Below are 17,805 nucleotides of genomic sequence, written 5' to 3'. Positions count from 1 at the left end.
AGGATGTAACTCAGGATCAGTAATGTAATGTATGTACACAGTGACTGCACCAGCAGAATAGTGAGTGCAGCTCTGGAGTATAATACAGGATGTAACTCAGGATCAGTAATGTAATGTATGTACACAGTGACTGCACCAGCAGAATAGTGAGTGCAGCTCTGGAGTATAATACAGGATGTAACTCAGGATCAGTAATGTAATGTATGTACACAGTGACTGCACCAGCAGAATAGTGAGTACAGCTCTGGAGTATAATACAGGATGTAACTCAGGATCAGTAATGTAATGTATGTACACAGTGACTGCACCAGCAGAATAGCGAGTGCAGCTCTGGAGTATAATACAGGAGGTAACTCAGGATCAGTAATGTAATGTATGTACACAGTGACTGCACCAGCAGAATAGTGAGTGCAGCTCTGGAGTATAATACAGGATGTAACTCAGGATCAGTAATGTAATGTATGTACACAGTGACTGCACCAGCAGAATAGTGAGTGAAGCTCTGGAGTATAATACAGGATGTAACTCAGGATCAGTAATGTATGTACACAGTGACTGCACCAGCAGAATAGTGAGTGCAGCTCTGGAGTATAATACAGGATGTAACTCAGGATCAGTAATGTATGTACACAGTGACTGCACCAGCAGAATAGTGAGTGCAGCTCTGGAGTATAATACAGGATGTAACTCAGGATCAGTAATGTAATGTATATACACAGTGACTGCACCAGCAGAATAGTGAGTGCAGCTCTGGAGTATAATACAGGATGTAACTCAGGATCAGTAATGTAATGTATGTACACAGTGACTGCACCAGCAGAATAGTGAGTGCAGCTCTGGAGTATAATACAGGATGTAACTCAGGATCAGTAATGTAATGTATATACACAGTGACTGCACCAGCAGAATAGTGAGTGCAGCTCTGGAGTATAATACAGGATGTAACTCAGGATCAGTAATGTAATGTATGTACACAGTGACTGCACCAGCAGAATAGTGAGTACAGCTCTGGAGAATAATACAGGATGTAACTCAGGATCAGTAATGTAATGTATGTACACAGTGACTGCACCAGCAGAATAGTGAGTACAGCTCTGGAGAATAATACAGGATGTAACTCAGGATCAGTAATGTAATGTATGTACACAGTGACTGCACCAGCAGAATAGTGAGTGCAGCTCTGGAGTATAATACAGGAGGTAACTCAGGATCAGTAATGTAATGTATGTACACAGTGTCTGCACCAGCAGAATAGTGAGTGCAGCTCTGGAGTATAATACAGGAGGTAACTCAGGATCAGTAATGTAATGTATGTACACAGTGACTGCACCAGCAGAATAGTGAGTGCAGCTCTGGAGTATAATACAGGATGTAACTCCGGATCAGTAATGTAATGTATGTACACAGTGACTGCACCAGCAGAATAGTGAGTGCAGCTCTGGAGAATAATACAGGAGGTAACTCAGGATCAGTAATGTAATGTATGTACATAGTGACTGCTCCAGCAGAATAGTGAGTGCAGCTCTGGAGTATAATACAGGATGTAGCTCAGAATCAGTAATGTAATGTATGTACACAGTGACTGCACCAGCAGAATAGTGAGTGCAGCTCTGGAGAATAATACAGGATGTAACTCCGGATCAGTAATGTAATGTATGTACACAGTGACTGCACCAGCAGAATAGTGAGTGCAGCTCTGGAGAATAATACAGGAGGTAACTCAGGATCAGTAATGTAATGTATGTACATAGTGACTGCTCCAGCAGAATAGTGAGTGCAGCTCTGGAGTATAATACAGGATGTAACTCAGGATCAGTAATGTAATGTATGTACAGTGACTGCACCAGCAGAATAGTGAGTGCAGCTCTGGAGTATAATACAGGATGTATCTCCGTATCAGTAATGTAATGTATGTACACATTGACTGCACCAGCAGAATAGTGAGTGCAGCTCTGGAGAATAATACAGGAGGTAACTCAGGATCAGTAATGTAATGTATGTACACAGTGACTGCACCAGCAGAATAGTGAGTGCAGCTCTGGAGTATAATACAGGAGGTAACTCAGGATCAGTAATGTAATGTATGTACACAGTGACTGCACCAGCAGAATAGTGAGTGCAGCTCTGGAGAATAATACAGGATGTAACTCAGGATCAGTAATGTAATGTATGTACATAGTGACTGCTCCAGCAGAATAGTGAGTGCAGCTCTGGAGTATAATACAGGATGTAGCTCAGAATCAGTAATGTAATGTATGTACACAGTGACTGCACCAGCAGAATAGTGAGTGCAGCTCTGGAGTATAATACAGGATGTAACTCAGGATCAGTAATGTAATGTATGTACACAGTGACTGCACCAGCAGAATAGTGAGTGCAGCTCTGGAGTATAATACAGGATGTAACTCAGGATCTGTAATGTAATGTATGTACACAGTGACTGCACCAGCAGAATAGTGAGTACAGCTCTGGAGTATAATACAGGATGTAACTCAGGATCAGTAATGTAATGTATGTACACAGTGACTGCACCAGCAGAATAGTGAGTGCAGCTCTGGAGTATAATACAGGATGTAACTCAGGATCTGTAATGTAATGTATGTACACAGTGACTGCACCAGCAGAATAGTGAGTGCAGCTCTGGAGTATAATACAGGATGTAACTCAGGATCAGTAATGTAATGTATGTACACAGTGACTGAACCAGCAGAATAGTGAGTGCAGCTCTGGAGTATAATACAGGAGGTAACTCAGGATCAGTAATGTAATGTATGTACAGTGACTGCACCAGCAGAATAGTGAGTACAGCTCTGGAGTATAATACAGGATGTAACTCAGGATCAGTAATGTAATGTATGTACACAGTGACTGCACCAGCAGAATAGTGAGTACAGCTCTGGAGTATAATACAGGATGTAACTCAGGATCAGTAATGTAATGTATGTACACAGTGACTGCACCAGCAGAATAGTGAGTGCAGCTCTGGAGTATAATACAGGAGGTAACTCAGGATCAGTAATGTAATGTATGTACACAGTGACTGCACCAGCAGAATAGTGAGTGCAGCTCTGGAGTATAATACAGGAGGTAACTCAGGATCAGTAATGTAATGTATGTACACAGTATGTACACAGTGACTGCACCAGCAGAATAGTGAGTGCAGCTCTGGAGTATAATACAGGAGGTAACTCAGGATCAGTAATGTAATGTATGTACACAGTGACTGCACCAGCAGAATAGCGAGTGCAGCTCTGGAGTATAATACAGGAGGTAACTCCGGATCAGTAATGTAATGTATGTACACAGTGACTGCACCAGCAGAATAGTGAGTGAAGCTCTGGAGTATAATACAGGATGTAACTCAGGATCAGTAATGTATGTACACAGTGACTGCACCAGCAGAATAGAGAGTGCAGCTCTGGAGTATAATACAGGATGTAACTCAGGATCAGTAATGTAATGTATGTACACAGTGACTGCACCAGCAGAATAGTGAGTGCAGCTCTGGGGTATAATACAGGAGGTAACTCAGGATCAGTAATGTAATGTATGTACACAGTGACTGCACCAGCAGAATAGTGAGTGCAGCTCTGGAGTATAATACAGGATGTAACTCAGGATCAGTAATGTAATGTATGTGCACAGTGACTGTACCAGCAGAATAGTGAGTGCAGCCCTGGAGTATAATACAGGATGTAACTCAGGATCAGTAATGTAATGTATGTACACAGTGACTGTACCAGCAGAATAGTGAGTGCAGCTCTGGAGTATAATACAGGATGTAACTCAGGATCAGTAATGTAATGTATGTACACAGTGACTCCACCAGCAGAATAGTGAGTGCAGCTCTGGAGTATAATACAGGATGTAACTCAGGATCAGTAATGTAATGTATGTACACAGTGACTGCACCAGCAGAATAGTGAGTGCAGCTCTGGAGTATAATACAGGATGTAACTCAGGATCAGTAATGTAATGTATGTACACAGTGACTGCACCAGCAGAATAGTGAGTGCAGCTCTGGGGTATAATACAGGATGTAACTCAGGATCAGTAATGTAATGTATGTACACAGTGACTGCACCAACAGAATAGTGAGTGCAGCTCTGGAGTATAATACAGGATGTAACTCAGGATCAGTAATGTAATGTATGTACACAGTGACTGCACCAGCAGAATAGTGAGTGCAGCTCTGGAGTATAATACAGGATGTAACTCTGGATCAGTAATGTATGTACACAGTGACTGCTCCAGCAGAATAGTGAGTGCAGCTCTGGAGTATAATACAGGATGTAGCTCAGAATCAGTAATGTAATGTATGTACACAGTGACTGCACCAGCAGAATAGTGAGTTCAGCTCTGGAGTATAATACAGGATGTAACTCCGGATCAGTAATGTAATGTATGTACTCAGTGACTGCACCAGCAGAATAGTGAGTGCAGCTCTGGAGTATAATACAGGATGTAACTCAGGGTCAGTAATGTAATGTATGTACACAGTGACTGCACCAGCAGAATAGTGAGTGCAGCTCTGGAGCATAATACAGGATGTAACTCAGGATCAGTAATGTAATGTATGTACACAGTGACTGCACCAGCAGAATAGTGAGTGCAGCTCTGGAGTATAATACAGGATGTAACTCAGGATCAGTAATGTAATGTATGTACACAGTGACTGCACCAGCAGAATACTGAGTGCAGCTCTGGAGTATAATACAGGATGTAACTCAGGATCAGTAATGTAATGTATGTACACAGTGACTGCACCAGCAGAATAGTGAGTGCAGCTCTGGAGTATAATACAGGATGTAACTCAGGATCAGTAATGTAATGTATGTACACAGTGACTGCACCAGCAGAATAGTGAGTGCAGCTCTGGAATATAATACAGGAGGTAACTCAGGATCAGTAATGTATGTACACAGTGACTGCACCAGCAGAATAATGAGTGCAGCTCTGGAGTATAATACAGTATGTAACTCAGGATCAGTAATGTAATGTATGTACACAGTGACTGCACCAGCAGAATAGTGAGTGCAGCTCTGGAGTATAATACAGGAGGTAACTCAGGATCAGTAATGTTATGTATGTACACAGTGACTGCACCAGCAGAATAGTGAGTGCAGCTCTGGAGTATAATACAGGATGTAACTCCGGATCAGTAATGTAATGTATGTACTCAGTGACTGCACCAGCAGAATAGTGAGTGCAGCTCTGGAGTATAATACAGGATGTAACTCAGGGTCAGTAATGTAATGTATGTACACAGTGACTGCACCAGCAGAATAGTGAGTGCAGCTCTGGAGCATAATACAGGATGTAACTCAGGATCAGTAATGTAATGTATGTACACAGTGACTGCACCAGCAGAATAGTGAGTGCAGCTCTGGAGTATAATACAGGATGTAACTCAGGATCAGTAATGTAATGTATGTACACAGTGACTGCACCAGCAGAATACTGAGTGCAGCTCTGGAGTATAATACAGGATGTAACTCAGGATCAGTAATGTAATGTATGTACACAGTGACTGCACCAGCAGAATAGTGAGTGCAGCTCTGGAGTATAATACAGGATGTAACTCAGGATCAGTAATGTATGTACACAGTGACTGCACCAGCAGAATAATGAGTGCAGCTCTGGAGTATAATACAGTATGTAACTCAGGATCAGTAATGTAATGTATGTACACAGTGACTGCACCAGCAGAATAGTGAGTGCAGCTCTGGAGTATAATACAGGAGGTAACTCAGGATCAGTAATGTTATGTATGTACACAGTGACTGCACCAGCAGAATAGTGAGTGCAGCTCTGGAGTATAATACAGGATGTAACTCAGGATCAGTAATGTAATGTATGTACACAGTGACTGCACCAGCAGAATAGTGAGTGCAGCTCTGGAGTATAATACAGGAGGTAACTCAGGATCAGTAATGTAATGTATGTATACAGTGACTGCACCAGCAGAATAGTGAGTGCAGCTCTGGAGTATAATACAGGATGTAACTCAGGATCAGTAATGTAATGTATGTACACAATGACTGCACCAGCAGAATAGTGAGTGCAGCTCTGGAGTATAATACAGGAGGTAACTCAGGATCAGTAATGTAATGTATGTACACAGTGACTGCACCAGCAGAATAGTGAGTGCAGCTCTGGAGTATAATACAGGAGGTAACTCAGGATCAGTAATGTAATGTATGTACACAATGACTGCACCAGCAGAATAGTGAGTGCAGCTCTGGAGTATAATACAGGAGGTAACTCAGGATCAGTAATGTAATGTATGTACACAATGACTTCACCAGCAGAATAGTGAGTGCAGCTCTGGAGTATAATACAGGAGGTAACTCAGGATCAGTAATGTATGTACACAGTGACTGCACCAGCAGAATAGTGAGTGCAGCTCTGGAGCATAATACAGGATGTAACTCAGGATCATTAATGTAATGTATGTACACAGTGACTGCACCAGCAGAATAGTGATTGCAGCTCTGGAGTATAATACAGGATGTAACTCAGGATCAGTAATGTAATGTATGTACACAGTGACTGCACCATCAGAATAGTGATTGCAGCTCTGGAGTATAATGCAGGAGGTAACTCAGGATCAGTTATGTAATGTATGTACACAGTGACTGCACCAGCAGAATAGTGAGTGCAGCTCTGGAGTATAATACAGGAGGTAACTCAGGATCAGTAATGTAATGTATGTACACAGTGACTGCACCAGCAGAATAGTGAGTGCAGCTCTGGAGTATAATACAGGAGGTAACTCAGGATCAGTAATGTAATGTATGTACGCAGTGACTGCACCAGCAGAATAGTGAGTGCAGCTCTGGAGTATAATACAGGATGTAACTCAGGATCAGTAATGTAATGTATGTACGCAGTGACTGCACCAGCAGAATAGTGAGTGCAGCTCTGGAGTATAATACAGGATGTAACTCAGGATCAGTAATGTAATGTATGTACGCAGTGACTGCACCAGCAGAATAGTGAGTGCAGCTCTGGAGTATAATACAGGAGGTAACTCAGGATCAGTAATGTAATGTATGTACGCAGTGACTGCACCAGCAGAATAGTGAGTGCAGCTCTGGAGTATAATACAGGATGTAACTCAGGATCAGTAATGTAATGTATGTACGCAGTGACTGCACCAGCAGAATAGTGAGTGCAGCTCTGGAGTATAATACAGGAGGTAACTCAGGATCAGTAATGTAATGTATGTACACAGTGACTGCACCAGCAGAATAGTGAGTGCAGCTCTGGAGTATAATACAGGAAGTAACTCAGGATCAGTAATGTAATGTATATACACAGTGACTGCACCAGCAGAATAGTGAGTGCAGCTCTGGAGTATAATACAGGAGGTAACTCAGGATCAGTAATGTAATGTATGTACACAGTGACTGCACCAGCAGAATAGTGAGTGCAGCTCTGGGGTATAATACAGGATGTAACTCAGGATCAGTAATGTAATGTATGTACACAGTGACTGCACCAGCAGAATAGCGAGTGCTGCTCTGGAGTATAATACAGGATGTAACTCCGGATCAGTAATGTAATGTATGTACACAGTGACTGCACCAGCAGAATAGTGAGTGCAGCTCTGGAGTATAATACAGGATGTTTCTTGTGTTTTTCCTCTTTCCTGTTCTTCCAGGGACCTCAGTAACATTAATTGTGAGGAGTTGGGGCCTCTTCCTCCAGGGTGGGAGATCCGTAACACTGCGACCGGGAGAGTCTACTTTGTGGATCACAATAACCGGACCACTCAGTTCACTGACCCCCGACTGTCGGCAAACCTGCACCTTGTGCTGAAGTAAGTAGGGGTTTACATTGCTGTTGGGGGGGGTGTCGCCCTGCCCGGGTAGTCACAGACAGGTGATATCTGTGTTATTACCCCCCACCCCATGCTGGTCACATGATGGAGGTGCAGCTTTAATACTGGATGTCCTATTTACCGTCACATCCGGAGCTGCGCTCTCGGCTCCTCTACTCGTCTGCTTCACCTGCACAGCCAGCAGGGGGCAGCAGCGAGGTGGGATGACATGAGGACATGCTGGACTGTGTGTCAGATGGGGCGATGTATATGTGCGTCCGGCCCTTTAACACTCTGATTACCGAGGGTCTTCCCTTGGTTGCAGTCGCCAGAACCAGCTGAAAGACCACCAGCAACAGCAGCAACAACAGCAGCCGCCTCCGCCGGTGGTGCCCCTGTGCCAGCTGCCCGACGACGTGGACTGTCTGACTGTCCCCCGGTACAAGCGGGACCTGGTGCAGAAGCTGAAGATCCTTCGTCAGGAGCTGTCCCAGCAGCAGCCGCAGGCCGGGCACTGCCGCATCGAGGTGTCCCGCGAGGAGATATTCGAGGTAAGCGCCGCCGCTGCTGCTCCGCCTCCGCCGCTCCGCCGCCGCTGTTATCCATCCCACACCCACTGACCGGCCGTCTGTCCTACTCCCCACAGGAATCCTACCGGCAGGTGATGAAGATGAGGCCGAAGGATCTGTGGAAGAGACTGATGATCAAATTCCGCGGAGAGGAAGGTTTAGATTACGGCGGAGTCGCCAGGTAATGATGCATGGTTTTAAAGGGGCGGTCGCCAGATATGCGGGATGCTGAACCTCCAGTATGTCATAGTGCAGGGGGGTGCCGCACTCCAAACATGGCCTTATATAAGGTGGACGCAGGGGCGGTGTACTGTCCTCAGTGCACTAGTACCATATGTGCAGAGCACCTCCCCGCCCCTCCTCGCCTTCTGACTGAGCTCTTCCTCGCCTTCTGACTGAGCTCTTCCTCGCCTTCTGACTGAGCTCTTCCTCGCCTTCTGACTGAGCTCTTCCTCGCCTTCTGACTGAGCTCTTCCTCGCCTTCTGACTGAGCTCTTCCTCGCCTTCTGACTGAGCTCTTCCTCTCCCCTCCTCGCCTTCTGACTGAGCTTTTCCTCTCCCCTCCTCGCCTTCTGACTGAGCTTTTCCTCTCCCCTCCTCGCCTTCTGACTGAGCTCTTCCTCTCCCCTCCTCGCCTTCCCGCTGAGCTCTTCCTCTCCCCTCCTCGCCTTCCCGCTGAGCTCTTCCTCTCCCCTCCTCGCCTTCCCGCTGAGCTCTTCCTCTCCCCTCCTCGCCTTCCCGCTGAGCTCTTCCTCTCCCCTCCTCGCCTTCCCGCTGAGCTCTTCCTCTCCCCTCCTCGCCTTCCCGCTGAGCTCTTCCTCTCCCCTCCTCGCCTTCCCGCTGAGCTCTTCCTCTCCCCTCCTCGCCTTCCCGCTGAGCTCTTCCTCTCCCCTCCTCGCCTTCCCGCTGAGCTCTTCCTCTCCCCTCCTCGCCTTCCCGCTGAGCTCTTCCTCTCCCTCCTCGCCTTCCCGCTGAGCTCTTCCTCTCCCCTCCTCGCCTTCCCGCTGAGCTCTTCCTCTCCCCTCCTCGCCTTCCCGCTGAGCTCTTCCTCTCCCCTCCTCGCCTTCCCGCTGAGCTCTTCCTCTCGCCTTCCCGCTGAGCTCTTCCTCTCGCCTTCCCGCTGAGCTCTTCCTCTCCCTCCTCGCCTTCCCGCTGAGCTCTTCCTCTCCCCTCCTCGCCTTCCCTCTGAGCTCTTCCTCTCCCCTCCTCGCCTTCCCGCTGAGCTCTTCCTCTCCCCTCCTCGCCTTCCCGCTGAGCTCTTCCTCTCCCCTCCTCGCCTTCCCGCTGAGCTCTTCCTCTCCCCTCCTCGCCTTCCCGCTGAGCTCTTCCTCTCCCCTCCTCGCCTTCCCGCTGAGCTCTTCCTCTCCCTCCTCGCCTTCCCGCTGAGCTCTTCCTCTCCCCTCCTCGCCTTCTTGCTGAGCTCTTCCTCTCCCCTCCTCGCCTTCCCGCTGAGCTCTTCCTCTCCCCTCCTCGCCTTCCCGCTGAGCTCTTCCTCTCCCCTCCTCGCCTTCCCGCTGAGCTCTTCCTCTCGCCTTCCCGCTGAGCTCTTCCTCTCCCCTCCTCGCCTTCCCGCTGAGCTCTTCCTCTCCCCTCCTCGCCTTCCCGCTGAGCTCTTCCTCTCCCCTCCTCGCCTTCCCGCTGAGCTCTTCCTCTCCCCTCCTCGCCTTCCCGCTGAGCTCTTCCTCTCCCCTCCTCGCCTTCCCGCTGAGCTCTTCCTCTCCCCTCCTCGCCTTCCCGCTGAGCTCTTCCTCTCCCTTCCCGCTGAGCTCTTCCTCTCCCCTCCTCGCCTTCCCGCTGAGCTCTTCCTCTCCCCTCCTCGCCTTCCCGCTGAGCTCTTCCTCTCCCCTCCTCGCCTTCCCGCTGAGCTCTTCCTCTCCCCTCCTCGCCTTCCCGCTGAGCTCTTCCTCTCCCCTCCTCGCCTTCCCGCTGAGCTCTTCCTCTCCCCTCCTCGCCTTCCCGCTGAGCTCTTCCTCTCCCCTCCTCGCCTTCCCGCTGAGCTCTTCCTCTCCCCTCCTCGCCTTCCCGCTGAGCTCTTCCTCTCCCCTCCTCGCCTTCCCGCTGAGCTCTTCCTCTCCCCTCCTCGCCTTCCCGCTGAGCTCTTCCTCTCCCCTCCTCGCCTTCCCGCTGAGCTCTTCCTCTCCCCTCCTCGCCTTCCCGCTGAGCTCTTCCTCTCCCCTCCTCGCCTTCCCGCGGAGCTCTTCCTCTCCCCTCCTCGCCTTCCCGCGGAGCTCTTCCTCTCCCCTCCTCGCCTTCCCGCGGAGCTCTTCCTCTCCCCTCCTCGCCTTCCCGCTGAGCTCTTCCTCTCCCTCTCCTTCCCGCTGAGCTCTTCCTCTCCCCCCTTCCCGCTGAGCTCTCCCTCGCCCCCTTCCCGCTGAGCTCTCCCTCGACCCCCTTCCCGCTGAGCTCTCCCTCGACCCCCTTCCCGCTGAGCTCTCCCTCGACCCCCTTCCCGCTGAGCTCTCCCTCGACCCCCTTCCCGCTGAGCTCTCCCTCGACCCCCTTCCCGCTGAGCTCTCCCTCGACCCCCTTCCCGCTGAGCTCTCCCTCGCCCCCTTCCCGCTGAGCTCTCCCTCGACCCCCTTCCCGCTGAGCTCTCCCTCGACCCCCTTCCCGCTGAGCTCTCCCTCGACCCCCTTCCCGCTGAGCTCTCCCTCGACCCCCTTCCCGCTGAGCTCTCCCTCGACCCCCTTCCCGCTGAGCTCTCCCTCGACCCCCTTCCCGCTGAGCTCTCCCTCGACCCCCTTCCCGCTGAGCTCTCCCTCGACCCCCTTCCCGCTGAGCTCTCCCTCGACCCCCTTCCCGCTGAGCTCTCCCTCGACCCCCTTCCCGCTGAGCTCTCCCTCGACCCCCTTCCCGCTGAGCTCTCCCTCGACCCCCTTCCCGCTGAGCTCTCCCTCGACCCCCTTCCGCTGAGCTCTCCTCGACCCCCTTCCCGCTGAGCTCTCCCTCGACCCCCTTCCCGCTGAGCTCTCCCTCGACCCCCTTCCCGCTGAGCTCTCCCTCGACCCCCTTCCCGCTGAGCTCTCCCTCGACCCCCTTCCCGCTGAGCTCTCCCTCGACCCCCTTCCCGCTGAGCTCTCCCTCGACCCCCTTCCCGCTGAGCTCTCCCTCGACCCCCTTCCCGCTGAGCTCTCCCTCGACCCCCTTCCCGCTGAGCTCTCCCTCGACCCCCTTCCCGCTGAGCTCTCCCTCGACCCCCTTCCCGCTGAGCTCTCCCTCGACCCCCTTCCCGCTGAGCTCTCCCTCGACCCCCTTCCCGCTGAGCTCTCCCTCGACCCCCTTCCCGCTGAGCTCTCCCTCGACCCCCTTCCCGCTGAGCTCTCCCTCGACCCCCTTCCCGCTGAGCTCTCCCTCGACCCCCTTCCCGCTGAGCTCTCCCTCGACCCCCTTCCCGCTGAGCTCTCCCTCGACCCCCTTCCCGCTGAGCTCTCCCTCGACCCCCTTCCCGCTGAGCTCTCCCTCGACCCCCTTCCCGCTGAGCTCTCCCTCGACCCCCTTCCCGCTGAGCTCTCCCTCGACCCCCTTCCCGCTGAGCTCTCCCTCGACCCCCTTCCCGCTGAGCTCTCCCTCGACCCCCTTCCCGCTGAGCTCTCCCTCGACCCCCTTCCCGCTGAGCTCTCCCTCGACCCCCTTCCCGCTGAGCTCTCCCTCGACCCCCTTCCCGCTGAGCTCTCCCTCGACCCCCTTCCCGCTGAGCTCTCCCTCGACCCCCTTCCCGCTGAGCTCTCCCTCGACCCCCTTCCCGCTGAGCTCTCCCTCGACCCCCTTCCCGCTGAGCTCTCCCTCGACCCCCTTCCCGCTGAGCTCTCCCTCGACCCCCTTCCCGCTGAGCTCTCCCTCGACCCCCTTCCCGCTGAGCTCTCCCTCGACCCCCTTCCCGCTGAGCTCTCCCTCGACCCCCTTCCCGCTGAGCTCTCCCTCGACCCCCTTCCCGCTGAGCTCTCCCTCGACCCCCCTTCCCGCTGAGCTCTCCCTCGACCCCCTTCCCGCTGAGCTCTCCCTCGACCCCCTTCCCGCTGAGCTCTCCCTCGACCCCCCTTCCCGCTGAGCTCTCCCTCGACCCCCTTCCCGCTGAGCTCTCCCTCGACCCCCTTCCCGCTGAGCTCTCCCTCGACCCCCTTCCCGCTGAGCTCTCCCTCGACCCCCTTCCCGCTGAGCTCTCCCTCGACCCCCTTCCCGCTGAGCTCTCCCTCGACCCCCTTCCCGCTGAGCTCTCCCTCGACCCCCTTCCCGCTGAGCTCTCCCTCGACCCCCTTCCCGCTGAGCTCTCCCTCGACCCCCTTCCCGCTGAGCTCTCCCTCGACCCCCTTCCCGCTGAGCTCTCCCTCGACCCCCTTCCCGCTGAGCTCTCCCTCGACCCCCTTCCCGCTGAGCTCTCCCTCGACCCCCTTCCCGCTGAGCTCTCCCTCGACCCCCTTCCCGCTGAGCTCTCCCTCGACCCCCTTCCCGCTGAGCTCTCCCTCGACCCCCTTCCCGCTGAGCTCTCCCTCGACCCCCTTCCCGCTGAGCTCTCCCTCGACCCCCTTCCCGCTGAGCTCTCCCTCGACCCCCTTCCCGCTGAGCTCTCCCTCGACCCCCTTCCCGCTGAGCTCTCCCTCGACCCCCTTCCCGCTGAGCTCTCCCTCGACCCCCTTCCCGCTGAGCTCTCCCTCGACCCCCTTCCCGCTGAGCTCTCCCTCGACCCCCTTCCCGCTGAGCTCTCCCTCGACCCCCTTCCCGCTGAGCTCTCCCTCGACCCCCTTCCCGCTGAGCTCTCCCTCGACCCCCTTCCCGCTGAGCTCTCCCTCGACCCCCTTCCCGCTGAGCTCTCCCTCGACCCCCTTCCCGCTGAGCTCTCCCTCGACCCCCTTCCCGCTGAGCTCTCCCTCGACCCCCTTCCCGCTGAGCTCTCCCTCGACCCCCTTCCCGCTGAGCTCTCCCTCGACCCCCTTCCCGCTGAGCTCTCCCTCGACCCCCTTCCCGCTGAGCTCTCCCTCGACCCCCTTCCCGCTGAGCTCTCCCTCGACCCCCTTCCCGCTGAGCTCTCCCTCGACCCCCTTCCCGCTGAGCTCTCCCTCGACCCCCTTCCCGCTGAGCTCCCCCTCGACCCCCTTCCCGCTGAGCTCCCCCTCGACCCCCTTCCCGCTGAGCTCCTCCTCGACCCCCTTCCCGCTGAGCTCCTCCTCGACCCCCTTCCCGCTGAGCTCCTCCTCGACCCCCTTCCCGCTGAGCTCCTCCTCGACCCCCTTCCCGCTGAGCTCCTCCTCGACCCCCTTCCCGCTGAGCTCCTCCTCGACCCCCTTCCCGCTGAGCTCCTCCTCGACCCCCTTCCCGCTGAGCTCCTCCTCGACCCCCTTCCCGCTGAGCTCCTCCTCGACCCCCCCCCTCTCTCGTTCTCCTCGACCCCCCCTCTCTCGTTCTCCTCGACCCCCCCTCTCTCGTTCTCCTCGACCCCCCCTCCCTCGTTCTCCTCGACCCCCCCCCTCTCTCGTTCTCCTCGACCCCCCCCTCTCTCGTTCTCCTCGACCCCCCCTCTCTCGTTCTCCTCGACCCCCCCCTCTCTCGTTCTCCTCGACCCCCCCCCTCTCTCGTTCTCCTCGACCCCCCCCTCTCTCGTTCTCCTCGACCCCCCCCTCTCTCGTTCTCCTCGACCCCCCCTCTCTCGTTCTCCTCGACCCCCCCTCTCTCGTTCTCCTCGACCCCCCCTCTCTCGTTCTCCTCGACCCCCCCCTCTCTCGTTCTCCTCGACCCCCCCCTCTCTCGTTCTCCTCGACCCCCCCCTCTCTCGTTCTCCTCGACCCCCCCCTCTCTCGTTCTCCTCGACCCCCCCCTCTCTCGTTCTCCTCGACCCCCCCCTCTCTCGTTCTCCTCGACCCCCCCCTCTCTCGTTCTCCTCGACCCCCCCTCTCTCGTTCTCCTCGACCCCCCCCCTCTCTCGTTCTCCTCGACCCCCCCTCTCTCGTTCTCCTCGACCCCCCCTCTCTCGTTCTCCTCGACCCCCCCCCTCTCTCGTTCTCCTCGACCCCCCCCTCTCTCGTTCTCCTCCTCTCTCGTTCTCCTCGACCCCCCCCTCTCTCGTTCTCCTCGACCCCCCCCTCTCTCGTTCTCCTCGACCCCCCCCTCTCTCGTTCTCCTCGACCCCCCCCTCTCTCGTTCTCCTCGACCCCCCCTCTCTCGTTCTCCTCGACCCCCCCCTCTCTCGTTCTCCTCGACCCCCCCCTCTCTCGTTCTCCTCGACCCCCCCCTCTCTCGTTCTCCTCGACCCCCCCCTCTCTCGTTCTCCTCGACCCCCCCCCTCTCTCGTTCTCCTCGACCCCCCCCTCTCTCGTTCTCCTCGACCCCCCCCTCTCTCGTTCTCCTCGACCCCCCCCCTCCCTCGTTCTCCTCGACCCCCCCCCTCCCTCGTTCTCCTCGACCCCCCCCTCTCTCGTTCTCCTCGACCCCCCCCTCTCTCGTTCTCCTCGACCCCCCCCCTCTCTCGTTCTCCTCGACCCCCCCCCTCTCTCGTTCTCCTCGACCCCCCCCTCTCTCGTTCTCCTCGACCCCCCCCTCTCTCGTTCTCCTCGACCCCCCCCTCTCTCGTTCTCCTCGACCCCCCCCCTCTCTCGTTCTCCTCGACCCCCCCCCTCTCTCGTTCTCCTCGACCCCCCCCTCTCTCGTTCTCCTCGACCCCCCCCTCTCTCGTTCTCCTCGACCCCCCCCTCTCTCGTTCTCCTCGACCCCCCCCCTCTCTCGTTCTCCTCGACCCCCCCCCTCTCTCGTTCTCCTCGACCCCCCCCCTCTCTCGTTCTCCTCGACCCCCCCCTCTCTCGTTCTCCTCGACCCCCCCCTCTCTCGTTCTCCTCGACCCCCCCCTCTCTCGTTCTCCTCGACCCCCCCCTCTCTCGTTCTCCTCGACCCCCCCCTCTCTCGTTCTCCTCGACCCCCCCCTCTCTCGTTCTCCTCGACCCCCCCCCCTCTCTCGTTCTCCTCGACCCCCCCCTCTCTCGTTCTCCTCGACCCCCCCCTCTCTCGTTCTCCTCGACCCCCCCCCCTCTCTCGTTCTCCTCGACCCCCCCCTCTCTCGTTCTCCTCGACCCCCCCTCTCTCGTTCTCCTCGACCCCCCCCTCTCTCGTTCTCCTCGACCCCCCCCTCTCTCGTTCTCCTCGACCCCCCCCTCTCTCGTTCTCCTCGACCCCCCCTCTCTCGTTCTCCTCGACCCCCCCTCTCTCGTTCTCCTCGACCCCCCCTCTCTCGTTCTCCTCGACCCCCCCCTCTCTCGTTCTCCTCGACCCCCCCCTCTCTCGTTCTCCTCGACCCCCCCCTCTCTCGTTCTCCTCGACCCCCCCCTCTCTCGTTCTCCTCGACCCCCCCCTCTCTCGTTCTCCTCGACCCCCCCTCTCTCGTTCTCCTCGACCCCCCCCTCTCTCGTTCTCCTCGACCCCCCCCTCTCTCGTTCTCCTCGACCCCTCTCTCTCGTTCTCCTCGACCCCCTCTCTCTCGTTCTCCTCGACCCCCTCTCTCTCGTTCTCCTCGACCCCCTCTCTCTCGTTCTCCTCGACCCCCCCCTCTCTCGTTCTCCTCGACCCCCCCCTCTCTCGTTCTCCTCGACCCCCCCCTCTCTCGTTCTCCTCGACCCCCCCCTCTCTCGTTCTCCTCGACCCCCCCTCTCTCGTTCTCCTCGACCCCCCCTCTCTCGTTCTCCTCGACCCCCCCCTCTCTCGTTCTCCTCGACCCCCCCCTCTCTCGTTCTCCTCGACCCCCCCCTCTCTCGTTCCTCCGCGCCCCCTCTCTCGTTCCTCCGCGCCCCCCTCTCTCGTTCCTCCGCGCCCCCCTCTCTCGTTCCTCCGCGCCCTCTGCCGAGCTCCTCCCCCCTCTCGTTCCCCTGCTCCCTCTGCCGAGCTCCCCCCCTCTCTCGAGCTCCCCCCCTCTCTCGTTCCTCCGCGCCCTCTGCCGAGCTCCTCCCCCCTCTCTCGTTCCTCCGCGTCCTCTGCCGAGCTCCTCCCCCCTCTCTCGTTCTCCGCGCCCTCTGCCGAGCTCCCTCCCCCTCTCTCGTTCTCCGCGCCCTCTGCCGAGCTCCCTCCCCCCTCTCGTTCCCCTGCTCCCTCTGCTGAGCTCCCCCCCTCTCTCGTTCCCCCGCGCCCTCTGCCGAGCTCCTCCCCCCTCTCTCGTTCCTCCGCGTCCTCTGCCGAGCTCCCTCCCCCTCTCTCGTTCTCTCGTCCTCTGCCGAGCTCCCTCCCCCTCTCTCGTTCTCTCGTCCTCTGCCGAGCTCCCTCCCCCCTCTCTCGTTCTCTCGTCCTCTGCCGAGCTCCCTCCCCCCTTCTCGTTCGCTGCCGCCCTCTGCCGAGCTCCCTCCCCCTCTCTCGTTCTCTCGTCCTCTGCCGAGCTCCCTCCCCCCTCTCTCGTTCGCTGCCGCCCTCTGCCGAGCTCCCTCCCCCTCTCTCGTTCTCTCGTCCTCTGCCGAGCTCCTCCCCCCCTCTCTCGTTCTCCGCGTCCTCTGCCGAGCTCCTCCCCCCCCTCTCTCGTTCTCCGCGCCTTCTGCCGAGCTCCCTCCCCCCTCTCTCGTTCTCCGCGCCCTCTGCCGAGCTCCCTCCCCCCTCTCTCGTCCTTAGCCGCCCTCTGCCGAGCTCCCTCCCCCTCTCTCGTTCTCTGCCGAGCTCCCTCCCCCCTCTCTCGTTCTCCGCCGCCCTCTGCCGAGCTCCCGCCCCCGCTCTCGTCCTCCGCGCCCTCTGCCGAGCTCCCTCCCCCCTCTCGTCCTCCGCGCCCTCTGCCGAGCTCCCTCCCCCCTCTCTCGTCCTCCGCGCCCTCTGCCGAGCTCCCTCCCCCCTCTCTCGTCCTCCGCGCCCTCTGCCGAGCTCCCTCCCCCCTCTCTCGTTCGCTGCCGCCCTCTGCCGAGCTCCCTCCCCCTCTCTCGTTCGCTGCCGCCCTCTGCCGAGCTCCCTCCCCCTCTCTCGTTCTCTCGTCCTCTGCCGAGCTCCTCCCCCCTCTCTCGTTCTCCGTGTCCTCTGCCGAGCTCCCTCCCCCTCTCTCGTTCTCCGCGCCCTCTGCCGAGCTCCCTCCCCCCCTCTCTCGTTCTCCGCGCCCTCTGCCGAGCTCCCTCCCCCTCTCTCGTCCTTAGCCGCCCTCTGCCGAGCTCCCTCCCCCTCTCTCGTCCTTAGCCGCCCTCTGCCGAGCTCCCTCCCCCCTCTCTCGTTCTCTGCCAAGCTCCCTCCCCCCTCTCTCGTTCTCCGCCGCCCTCTGCCGAGCTCCCGCCCCCCTCTCTCGTCCTCCGCGCCCTCTGCCGAGCTCCCTCCCCCTCTCTCGTCCTCCGCGCCCTCTGCCGAGCTCCCTCCCCCCTCTCTCGTCCTCCGCGCCCTCTGCCGAGCTCCCTCCCCCCTCTCTCGTTCGCTGCCGCCCTCTGCCGAGCTCCCTCCCCCCTCTCTCGTTCGCTGCCGCCCTCTGCCGAGCTCCCT

At 56.7% G+C, this 17,805-nt stretch overlaps 1 protein-coding gene across 1 annotated transcript in view; it reads left to right on the top strand.

Moving 5' to 3' along the window:
* SMURF2 (SMAD specific E3 ubiquitin protein ligase 2) overlaps window positions 1–17,805 on the top strand; it is a 148,287-nt gene that overhangs the window by 126,610 nt on the left and 3,872 nt on the right. Inside the window, exons 10-13 of the mRNA XM_073660423.1 lie at window positions 7,667–7,825; window positions 8,151–8,376; window positions 8,472–8,575; window positions 12,416–13,765. Coding sequence (XP_073516524.1) covers window positions 7,667–7,825; window positions 8,151–8,376; window positions 8,472–8,575; window positions 12,416–13,765 — 1,839 coding nt within the window. The remainder of the gene's footprint in view (window positions 1–7,666; window positions 7,826–8,150; window positions 8,377–8,471; window positions 8,576–12,415; window positions 13,766–17,805) is intronic.

The sequence above is a fragment of the Phyllobates terribilis genome, unplaced genomic scaffold (genome assembly GCF_046119375.1).
Source record: "Phyllobates terribilis strain yellow unplaced genomic scaffold, ASM4611937v1 Scaffold_25__1_contigs__length_18738178, whole genome shotgun sequence".
In the NCBI taxonomy this organism is placed as follows: Eukaryota; Metazoa; Chordata; class Amphibia; order Anura; family Dendrobatidae; genus Phyllobates; species Phyllobates terribilis.
The sequence above is the reverse complement of the archived record's forward strand: the minus strand, read 5'-3'. Positions and strand labels throughout refer to the sequence as shown.